Here is a 12115-nt window from a genome sequence, read left to right as displayed (position 1 = left end):
CTCTCCTGAGCTTCAGTACTTTCCAGACTCCTGTCTTGTTTAGCGTACACTCTTGTCTTGTTATTCCGCCTAAGAGCATTACCTCATGTTTTTCCAGTTGAATGTCATTGCTCTGCACTGCTGACCAGTCCAGAACTGTTTGTTTGTGAGTGAGGGCCCATATAACTTCAAGTCAAGTCAAGTCACCAGAGTCTTATCAGACAATAGGGCTGAGAGAGAGAGAGAGAGAGAGAGAGAGAGAGAGAGAGAGAGAGAGAGAGAGAGAGACGACTGGTGATGACTTAACTGAGGGCCACCTCAGGCAAGGGGAGAAGTTGAAAATGTGGAGTTTTCAACTGTTGGCATTGCATTGCTTTGCAATCCAACCATCCAGCCAACTGAGCTAAACTGACCCACCATATAAATTCGCTGAAGCATAGACCTGGTGTTTCTTCTATCTTACTTTTCTTGAGGTGAGCCTGTAGTAGAATTGTGACTTCTTTCACTCAAGAAAATCTTATAATTAGCTCATAAATGTTTTTCACCAGAAACAATAAGCTATATTTTATTTGGGAAAGGTTTTACCTACTTGATCAATAGAACAGGAATCTTTGTTGTAGCTACAGAGGGAGATTAAAAAAGATAGAGATAAATTCCCACCTCCTCACCTGGCCATAACACTTTTGCCAAACAAAACAAGATCTGGCCAAAGTGTTGGATGAACCTGTGAAAAGTAAGGTTTGTATCGAGAGGTGGGGGGGAAGCTAAATTCAGATTATGCTCAAAGCGACTGAGGACAACTAAAATGCAGGAAGAATGAAAGTAGGTCTGCTTGAAAAGAAAACATGCAGTCAAGTTCCTGATTATGTTATAAGGGTGTATCAATAATAAGGATCTGACTCTTGCAGCTGAGGTGATCCTAATGTATTTTCAGTGACTTTAAGGCTCATAGCTTCTATTCCACAGAAGTATTGTTTTTTTCTATTTATTTGTGGGATGTGGGTGTCACTGGCTGGGCCAGCATTTCTTGCCCACCCATCGTAGCCCTTGAGAAGGTGGTGGTGAGCTGCCTTCTTGAACTGCTGCAGTCCTTCTGCTATGGGTTGACCCACAATTCCATTAGGGAGGGAATTCCATGATTTTGACCCAGCAACAGTGAAGGAATGGTAATATTTTGAAGTCAGGATGGCGAGTGGCTTGGAGGGGAATTTGCAGGTAGTGGTGTTCCCATGGCTCTGCTGTCCTTGTACTTGCAGATGCGTTTGGAAGGTGCTGTCTGAGGGTGTTTGGTGAATTTCTGCAGTGCATCTTATAATTAGTACACACTGCTGCTACTGAGCGTCGGTGGTGGGTGGAATGGATGCTTGTAGATGTAGTGCCAATCAAGAGGGCTGTTTTGTCCAGGATGGTGTCACACTTCTTGACTGTTGTTGGGGCTTCACTGACTCAGGCAAATGAGGAGTATTCTATCACACTCCTGACTTGTGCCTTGTAGATGGTGGACTGGCTTTGAGGAGTCAGGAGATGAGCTACTCGCCACAGTACTCCCAGCTTCTGGCCTGCTCTTGTAGCCATTGTGTTAATGTGGTGAGTCCAGTGAGTTTCTGGTCAATGATAACCCCCAGACTGTTGATAATGCGGGATTCGATGATGTTAACTCCATTGAATGTCAAGGGGCGATGGTTAGATGTCTCTTATTGATGATGGTCATAGCCTGGTATTTGTATAGCACAAATGTCACTTGTCATTTGTCAGCCCAAGCCTGGATATTGTCCAGATCTTGTTGCATTTGAACATGGACTTCTTCGGTATCTGAGGATTCATGAATGGTGCTGAACATTGTGCAATCATCAGCAAACATCCCCACTTCTGAACTTATGATGGAGGGAAGGTCATTGATGAAACAGCTGAAGATGCTTGGACCTAGGACACTACCCTGAGGACCTCCTGTAGAGATGTCCTTGAGCTGAGGTAATTGACCTCCAACAATCATGATCATTTTCCTCTGTGCCAGTTAGGACTCCAACCACGGACAGTTTGACCTTGAGGCCAAGTTGGATCATCCACTTGGCACTTCTAGCTGAAGATCACTTCAGCCTTATCTTTTGTACTGATGTGCTGGGCTCTTCCTTCACTGAGGATAGGAATATTTGTGGAGTCTCGTTCTGCAGTGAGTTGTTTAATTGTCCACCGGTATTCATGACTGGATGTGGCAGGACTACAAAGCTTAGATCTGATCCGTTGGTTGTGGGGTCGCTTAGCTCCGTCTATCACTTGCTGCTTTTGCTCTTTGGCGTGCAGGTAGTCCTGTTTGGTGGCTTCACCAGGTTGATTCCCCATCTTCAGATATGCCTGCTGCTGCTCCTGACATGCCCTCCTACACTCTTCATTGAACCAAGGTTGATCCCCTGGCTTGATGGTAATGGTTGAGTGGGAGATATGCCAGGCAATTAGGTTATAGATTGTGCTGGAGTACAATTATGCTGCTGTTGATGGCCCACAGTGCCTCATGGATGCCCAGTCTTGAGTTGCTTGAAGTCTGTCCCGTGTAGCACACTGATAGAGCCACACAACACAATGGAAGTTACTCTCAATGTGAACGTGGGAGTTTGTCTTCAAAAGGGCTGTGCGATGGCCACTCTTACTGATATTGCCACTGACAGATACAACTGCAGCTGACAGATTAGTAAGGGTGAAGTCAAATATGTTTCTCCCTCTTGTTGGTTCCCTCACCACCTGCCGCAGACCCAGTCTAGCGGCTATGTCTTTTAGGACCTGATCAGGGGTAGGCAATGGCCTAGTGGTATTGCCGCTAGACTATTAATCCAGGAAAACCAGCTAATGATCTGCGGACCTCGGATCGAATCCCACCACAGAGATAGTGGAATTGGAATTAAGCATCTACTGACCACTATGAAATCACTGCCAATTGTCAGGAAAGACCAATCTGGTTCACTCATGTCCTTCAGGGAAGGAAATCGGCCACCCTCACCTGGTCTGGCCAATGTGTGACTCCTAACCCACAGCAATAGCAATAGGAATTGGAATGGGTAAAGAGTCTTCCCACCACCTCTTGCTACAATGGCACTTGCTCCTTGGGTGTCTTGTCTCCCATGATTTTTCTAAAATTTTCATTGCCTGATAATTTGACATTAATTTTCCAAGCATCTAAAAGCCTCAAAATTTCACACAACAGATTTAAATTAAGATTCACAAGCTGAATAGACAATAACATGCAATGATCCATTAATTGCTTTGGAATAAAATTGATTTGGAAATTCTGAAGTATGAATACAGATGTCAAATACTCTGATACAATTTAGTATAACAGAAAGGTGTGAATTTGAACGATTGCACACATTTCAATAGTTTACAATACAATAGTAACAACTGAATTAAAGTGGGCAGTAGAATATTGATTTCAGATGATGCTTGCTATACAGGAAAGTAAAAACAATGTCATTTACTCTGAGGAAGTCTTGCCTCCCTTACGAAGACATTTTTTCTACCTATTCAATCACAACAATGAAGACATTCTGAGTCTTGTAACTTCTTTGTTCTGATGTTAATCATTCTTTTATATATTGCAGTTTTCATTCATGACAACCCCTCGACATTGCAAACATATTTACAATTCTTTGAACTGTCATGTGAACTATCGAAAGTATGGCCATGATCAATGTTAGATTGTGCTATTTTATAGCTGACAATTCAGCTCTTGCACTGGTGAAATCTTGTTTTGCTTTTGAAAAATTACTTGAGACTTGCGACTTCAAAAAGACATGTGACTGTTTGTACCTTTAATTTTGTTGCACTTATCTGTTTACAGTGAAAGTACGCAATGATGCATTCATTCACAGATGTTGGGCAGTTCATTCTAATTAATGGTAAATTCTAAGAATTTCTGTCAATATTTGATTCAGTGTCAACAGGAGGACATAGTTAACAAATTTAAAATGATGTTGATAGATTATTTAAGATAGGTCCCAGCATTGATTTTTTTGTAAAAAAATTGCTGATAGACCTTCAATTCTCTAAAGGTAGAACTAAACAAACATGAGAAATGTAACTAGTGTCAAGGAAATAAATTTTAATACATGAAAACGTTCACATCTCACAATTATTCACAAGGTTAGTGCTTCAACTGCCATGATAATCTATTTAGTTTATAAATAAATACCTTTGCAAAATAGAGATGTGTATTGGGTTCTTCTGATGTCTCCACTTCCTACAGGTTTCCTATGTTAAATAAGCATATTTTGATGAGCACCCAAGATGGTCAAGCACATTTTATTTTACCCTTGATAGAATTAACTAACAAAATCTGGCATTATACATTGTGTCAACACACAACTTATTTAATTGACCGAAAATCAATGTTGGTTTTATAACTGAAAGACCCTTATCTCAATGACCTTCAGTCAATTAATTAAAAACCTTCTCTGTCATAAGCATACAAAGTAGCTATGTTCACTGATGATTACACAATGCCCACATCCATTCACAACCCCTTTAATAATAAAACAGGATGTAAATATTATCCAAATCTGGGAATTATTATTCAATACCATTGACATTTGCACTCCATAATAGAAGTTATTGTGATAAATGAGAAATTCTAGCAATTTCCATTTACGCTAAAGGCACGACAAAGCCTGTGCCCCCCATTTACAACATCCTGGGGATTACTATTAAATCAAAAGACAAATGGGATGAGATACATGGGAATTGTGAGAATTTTTTTTACGCAGTGATTATTAATGACCTACAACTCACTGGTTATGAGATTGATGGCAGTGAAATTAATCAGTAAGAAGATAGGTGGGAAGGTGATAGGTGAGTGCAGGTAGGTAGTGGTGGGGATTGGTCAGTGAGGTGGGAGGAATGGATAGGTGGGAGAGAAGATGGACAGATCAAGGAGGCAGGGATGAGAGAGGAGGTGCTGTTCTTGGGATGAGGTCAGGGGTGAGGAGATTTTGAAGCTAGTGAAGTCTAGATTGAGACTATTGGGCGGTAGCCTCCCAAGGTGGAATATGAGGGGCTGCTCCTCCAGTTTGAGTGGCATCATCGTGCCACTGAAGGAGGCCCAGGATGGACGTGTCGTCCAGGGAGTGGGAGGGGGAGTTGAATTGGTTTGCCGCTGGGAGGTGTTGTCATTTGTCGTAAACTGAGCTTAGGCAGATGGAGTTCAATCCGGGCAAATGTGAGGTGATGCATTTTGGAAGATCAAATTCAAGGGCGAACTATACAGTAAATGGAAAAGTCCGAGGGGAAAATTGATGAACAGAGAGATCTGGGTGTTCAAGTCCATTGTTCCCTGAAGGTGACATCGCAGGTCAATAGGGTGGTCAAGAAGGCATATGGCATACTTTCCTTCGTTGGGCGGGGTATTGAGTACAAGAATTGGCAGGTCATGTTGCAGTTGTATAGGACTTTGGTTCGGCCACATTTGGAGTATTGTGTACAGTTCTGGTCGCCACATTACCAAAACGATGTGGATGCTTTGGAGAGGGTGCAGAGGAGGTTCACCAGGATGTTGCCTGGTATGGGCGGTGCTAGCTATGAAGAGAGGTTGAATAGATTAGGATTATTTTCATTAGAAAGACGGAGATTGAGGGGGGACCTGATTGAGGTCTACAAAATGATGATGGCTATAGACAGGGTGGATAGCAAAAAGCTTTTTCCCAGAGTGGGGGACTCAATTACTAGGGGTCATGAGTTCAAAGTGAGAGGAAGAAAGTTTAAGGGAGATATGCGTGGAAAGTTCTTTACACAGAGGGTGGTAGGTGCCTGGAACGCATTGCCAGTGGAGGTGGTAGACGCAGACACGTTAGCTTCTTTTAAGATATATTTGGACAGGCACATGGATGGGCAGGGAGCAAATGGACACAGAGCGTTAGAAAATAGATGACAGGTTAGACCGAGGATCTTGATCGGCGCAGGCTTGGAGGGCCGAAGGGCCTGTTCCTGTGCTGTAGGTTTCTTTGTTTCTTTGTTTCTTTGTTTAGGTGCTTTCCAAAGTGGCCTCCAAGCCTCTGCTTGGTTTCCCTGATGTAGAGGAGGCCACATCGGGAACAATGGGTTCAAACGATCACATTAGCAGATGTGCAGGTGAACGTTTGTCTGATGTGGAAAGTTATTTTGGGGCCTGGGACAGAGGTGAGGTGGAAGATGTAGCATTTCCTGCAGTTACAGGGAAAGGTGCCGGGGGCGGTGTGTCTAGTAGGGAGTGTGGAACGGACTAGGGAGTTTCAGAGTGAGCAGTCCCTCCTGAAGGCATATAAGGGTAGGGAGGGAATTATATCATTTGTAGTGGAGTCTGATACTTCCTATAGGCTAAGACGGTGGCCATGTAAACCCACATGGGCACAAGCTATGCCTGCCTCTTTGTAGGATACATGGAACAGTCCCTCTTCCAGAGCTACTTTGGCCCATCCCCGTCGTCTACTTCCGTTACATAGATGACTGTATCGGCACCACCTCGTGCTCCCACAAGGAGCTCGAACAGTTCATTCTCTTCACTAGCACCTTCCACCCCAACCACAAGTTCACCTGTGCCATCTCTGACACCTCTCTCTCCTTCGTGGGCCTCTCTGTCTCCATCTCTGGTGACCACCTTGAAACTGATATCTGTTTCAAGCCCACCGACTCCCAAAGCTACCTAGAGTACACCTCGTCTCACCCGCCTTTCTGAAAGAATGCAATCCCCTACTCCCGATTCCTTTGCCTCTGTCGAAAATGCCCTTGACCGCATCTCTAACATTTCCTGCACCTCTGCCCTCACACCCCTCCCCACAATAAAAACAAAGACGGAATGTCCCTTGTCCTCACGTATCACCCCATTAACCTTTACATTCAATGCATCATTCTCCGACATTTCTGCCACCTGCAATCTAACCCCACTATGAAGGATATATTTCCCTCCCAACCCTTATCTGCAGTCTGTAGTGACCGCGCTGTTCATGACTCTCTCGTCCGCTCCACACTCCCTACTAGTCCCACCTCCCCCGGCACCTTTACTGCAACAACAGGAGGTGCTACACCAGCCCCTACACCTCCCACCTCACCCCCATCCCAGGCCCTAAAAAACCTTCCACATCAGAAAGATGTTCACTTGCACATTGTTAATGTGGTCTATTGGATCCGCTGTACCTGATGTGGCCTCCTCGGAGGCTCAGAGACTTTGTCAAGCACCTGCACTCTGTTCGTGACAAACCACAACACCTCCCAGCCATGAACCACTTCAGCTCCCTCTCCCACTCCCTGGATGACATGTCCACCCTGGGCCTCCTTCATGGTCACAACGACACCACCTGGAAGCTAGAGGAGCAGCACCTCATATTCTTCCTCAGAAACCTACAACCCAATGGTCTCAACGTGGACTTTACTAGCTTCAAAATCACCCCAACCCCAGCCTCATCACAAGACCAACTGTCCCTCTCATTCCCGCCTCCTTGACCTGTCCATCTTGTCTTTCACCTATCTGCTCCTCCCACCTCACTGACCAATCCCCACTACTACCTACCCACTATCACCATCCCACCTAGTTTCTCCAGCCCAACACCCCTCTCTATTTACTTAAGAAGGATAGACAGTTGTGACAAATAATCTCAACCTCCCACTTCCTGGGCCTGTTCAGGCCTATCAGCAGACTAACTAGAAGGTCCTCCAATATGCTTTATCAGGTGACCAAAGATCAAGAACATAAGATGAACCAAACATTAAAATAGGGACTGCAGTCTTGCAGAGCCTGCATCAATGTGGAACGCAGACTCTTTGAAACTATAGAAATTAAGGTGAAGTTCACTTGATTCTTGTTTGTTAAGTAAATATAACTATAATGCAAGTTGTGTGAAGGGATCATGCATTTATCAAACTGATGGTGAACACAGAAACAATCTGGCAAATCACTAGGCTTCCATGCATAATTAGTGTTACTCTGTGTGCATGTTGAGCATTTGTGCTTTCTCCCCCCACCGATTGTCCTGAATTTAATGTCATTAAATTCATTATTCCCAATTATTCTAATACACTGCCATTATGCAGTAAGCTGACTGGCCAGCTCTTATTGCCGTAGTGAAGAACATTTACAAACTTTTAATTTTACTTACATTGTATCCGGTAAATTTTCCTCCTCATTCTCATCTTCCACTGTAAACCTTTCTTCCGCCACTTCATCATTGGACTGAACTAAATAAAAAAAATTAAAGATTCATATATGTTACACCTGAGTTACAAACTATTACTACATTGGCTCTTACACAGCAAAAAATTTCAGGTAAATAAAAAAAAAGTTTTAGTTTAAGAGATATTGTTCTTCATTGTATGGGATATAAAATTTATTCTATGCTACAATTCACAACCAAAGGTATTAAATTCTATTTAATAAATATTATTATTTGAAGGTTTTTTGGATACAGTGTTACAGTTACAGTAATCATCATCAATAAATTGCATTTCCTACATCACAACAAATTAATAATTGTCTTTCTACTTCTCTTTTGCCTTTCATATTGGTATCTAAGTATGAAAGTGTCTTTGAGTTGGATTTTCAGACCTTGCTGAAGCCAAAATTGGACACAGCCAGGAGTTAAGAACAGCCCTACTGGCTGATGTGTAGGTTCTCTGGCTCAAATCATCTCTCAGCCACTTTTGTCAATAGTGAAAAGGGAGGTTGGGATTGGGAGTGGGAGTGGGGTTAGTGACAGCAGAGCTATTCACCTACCTTCAGTAAGTCACAGACATTGCATATGGGCATGAAAGGGTTAATATTAAGAAGTGCCATCATCATGTCATGTCACACAGACTGGTTGGCAGAATGATTTAGGATTATGAAGGAATGACAGCTAACATCTGGTCATTGTCTTAGACACTATAACAAGTTCTGTCATATCAATGTAGCCTGTAACTAGTTGCTAACTTGCAATATATTTTTTGAGGTATAAGGAACTCTTGTACTCTTGAACAGGAAATGAATTTCTACTACACTAGAATAAGCAGACCATGTTGTTTCCTATGTTTAAAGAAATTAATAGCAACAATATTCATCACAAGCAGTAACTCATGCAGCATAGTCAGCTGGCATGCCCATACAACCCAGGGCAGCTTATTCAAAGCCACTGAGCCAAATAAAAACAAGAATGACTAGGACTTTTCAGTTTGCCTCCAAGTCCCCCCAGTGCAAGCACCAAAGTGAGAGCCTGATGGAGGCCACCAGACTGTAGGCCTGAGGTTCCCATTCCAGAAATATTTCAGCACTTTCCACCTTGTTGGCTTACCTGAGTTCAGGAGCAGCCACAGATCTCCCTATCAAGACAGTCTCTCCTACAGTGGTTCCCCATCTGCAGACAGGGTCCATTTCTTAGCTTTAATTTTAAGAAGTTGGAGAGAGGGTGCCTCCGTGTTGAAATGCCATTTTCCTTTCTTAAGGTCCATGAGAGCTCACTAAAACTTTCAAGCTTGGAAAACCTTTGATTAGCCTTCAAACTTTGAGGGGCCCAAACACAAAATCCTCCCCGCAATCAGGCCAAGTGTTGAGGCACTCCCATGAAAGCCATAGTTCAGCTCGGGGACGGATTCAGGACCTGGAAACAGTTGCAGCCTCAGGGCATAATTTTCTCCAGGCGCAGAGAGAGGTAGTAAGATGTAACATAAATGGGATGAAGTAAACCTGGAGAGAAACTCAACTGGTTGAGAAAGTTCACTGGGGCGTTTTCTTTCATTATTTCCTCCAGCACCTGTGTGTGTGTGTGTGTGTGTGTGTGTGTGTGTGGAAATACGAGACACAGTAAAAACACCAGGTGTTTGAATAACTTTACTGATAGTCCACCACCAGGAAAAACACCCACGTGACCAGTAACAAGCAGAACCCCTGGGGGCAATGCCTATGTGAACAAAAAGATGAAGATAGGGGAGGATAGGGATCAAATCAAAATAAAATTGGAGGGGGAAAAAAAACCCTCCACACCCCAAGGTAACCACCTCTCCTGAAAGATATCAAGAGAATTGATGGACACTGCACACTTCTTTTCCAGGGGACACCAAGATGTTTCTTGACATGCCAGCAATTAAGGACATTGTGGTCAATTTATGTGCAGTTAAGGATCTCAACTCATCATCTCCGTGACCGAAGGGGCACCTTCCCAAAACCTGCCTGTCTGATTGGAGACAGGACTCGCGCTTCCCTAATCTGAAGACAATAGTCAATACAGACTAGGTGCAAGGTGTCGCTGCTGAAAGCCAGCCCACTCCCTCTGTATCTAACATCCCTGATCCCACAATATGAATATAGAAGTGATTTGGGTGGCACAGTGGTTATCACGGCTGCCTCACAGTACCAGGGACCTGAGTTCAATCCCACCCCAGGATAACTGTCTTTGTGGAGTTTGTACATTCTCCCTATGTCTGCATATAATTCTTCCAAATGTTCTGGTTTCCTCCCACAATCCAAAGATGTGCCGGTTAGCTGGATTGGCCACGCTAAATTGCCCAAATTGTCCAGCACTGCACAGGCTAGGTGGATTAGCTGTGGGAAATGCAAGGTTCTAAGGATAGGGTAGGGGAGCGTGTCTGGGTGGGATGCTCTTCAGAGAGTCGGTGCGGACTTGATGGGCCAAATAGCCTGCTTCCAAACCTTAGGGATTCTATTCTATTTACCGTCTCACTGCTGGATCCCCCCAAAGAAATGTCATAACCAATGAACATGTCATCTCAGAAGTTACCAGCCTCTGATCAAGTAGTTTGCTGGCTTGGTTCAGCTATGAATTTGATCTTTGATGGCCTAATACTTAGGTCAGGATAGTTTTATTTATTTATTTATTTATTCATTCATTCACAGGATAAGGGTGCCATTGGGCAGGGGCAGCAAAGGGGAACAAAGGACAATCTGATTTTTGTTTGACCATTTCTTTTGGTAGATTTTTGCAGTGATGTCTAATCGCAGTCACTTTATTCCATGCTTCATCCCTACTAATTTACATTGGCTGCTGCTACCTTCTAGTATCCAGATCACCTCACAACAGGTCTTAGACATATTGATTATGCAAGTCAGGGCTATATGCCACGTTTTAGGAACCCCACTCAAAATTCCTCCTCATTTAGGACATGTTGGCTCAGTGGTTTGCACTAATGCCTCACAGTGCCAGGGACCGGGTTCAATCCCAACCTTGGGTGACTGAGTAGAGTTTACACATGCACCTCACATCCGGTGCAGGTTTCCTCCAAGTGCTCGGGTTTCTTCCCACAGTCCAATGATGTGTGGATTATGTTGATTGGCCCAGCTAAATTGCCCCATATAGTCTCCAGGGATGTGCATGTTAGATGGACAATCCATAGTAAATGCAGGGTTATGGGATAGAGTTGGAGGAGGGCAGGGGGAGGTGTTTGAATGGGTTGATCTTCAGAAGGAGTGGATTCAATCGGCCAATTCGCCTCTTCTGCCTGTAGGAATTTTATGATTTGAGGCAAGTCTGTGCTGCACACATGCTCAACACAGTCTTTTTCCAGAATACACAAGCTGAGGCCATCCACAAAAAGAAGGTAGGTTAAGTATTTTTATTCATTGTTATATTTTGTGCAGTCAGAAGGAACAGGAGTCTGCAACATAAATACTCCATGTTGCCAGCTCAGGCTCCTCTACCTTCAATTCAGGTTCCCCTGCCTTCAATTATGGATTTGGCTGTGGGGGGAGTCAGCTTTGCAGCTGGTTGAATTTCCCTAAGCTCTAGCAGAGAGCTGCACTGGGGAGTCTGATTTACATCAGCAACTGCCTTAACACAGCCTGCCACAAATCTAATTTTCAATGAGGCAGGGGTGGTTGTATCTTCAAGCATGCATTTCAGGCATGTCTTGCATCCCCCAGATCCTAAACACTGCTTCAGTTTCTCAAATATTTCCCCCAGCTGCCAGATTCTGTAACCATCAAGGCAATAAGAACAATACAATTTCTGGGAAAATGGCTTGAGTAAAATAACAAATTATTTTGAATATTAATTACATCTTTATTTAATGGATCTCCTTTCTCTTTTAATAGATCTTCATGATCAGATAATTGTTAGTTGTTTTGATTCCTGTACTGAATTTTTTTCTCAAATATTTCTTTTCCTGAACAATTTGCTTTTTATCACTGTTCTTCACC

At 43.4% G+C, this 12115-nt stretch overlaps 1 protein-coding gene across 3 annotated transcripts in view; it reads right to left on the bottom strand.

Annotated features, from left to right (window-relative positions):
• The window catches only part of LOC125458135 (E3 ubiquitin-protein ligase TRIM8-like), a 75355-nt gene that overhangs the window by 35493 nt on the left and 27747 nt on the right, over positions 1-12115 (bottom strand). For all 3 annotated transcript variants that reach the window (XR_009446619.1, XM_048543038.1, XM_048543039.2), the window contains exons 8-9: positions 8091-8169; positions 4160-4218 (exon numbers count right to left, since the gene is read on the bottom strand). Coding sequence is in view for 2 of the 3 variants with exons in the window: in XM_048543038.1 (XP_048398995.1) it covers positions 4160-4218; positions 8091-8169 (138 nt within the window). In the remaining variant the exon portion in view is untranslated. The remainder of the gene's footprint in view (positions 1-4159; positions 4219-8090; positions 8170-12115) is intronic.

This window comes from Stegostoma tigrinum, chromosome 13, assembly GCF_030684315.1.
Source record: "Stegostoma tigrinum isolate sSteTig4 chromosome 13, sSteTig4.hap1, whole genome shotgun sequence".
In the NCBI taxonomy this organism is placed as follows: Eukaryota; Metazoa; Chordata; class Chondrichthyes; order Orectolobiformes; family Stegostomatidae; genus Stegostoma; species Stegostoma tigrinum.
This window is presented reverse-complemented; position numbering and strand designations above follow the sequence as displayed.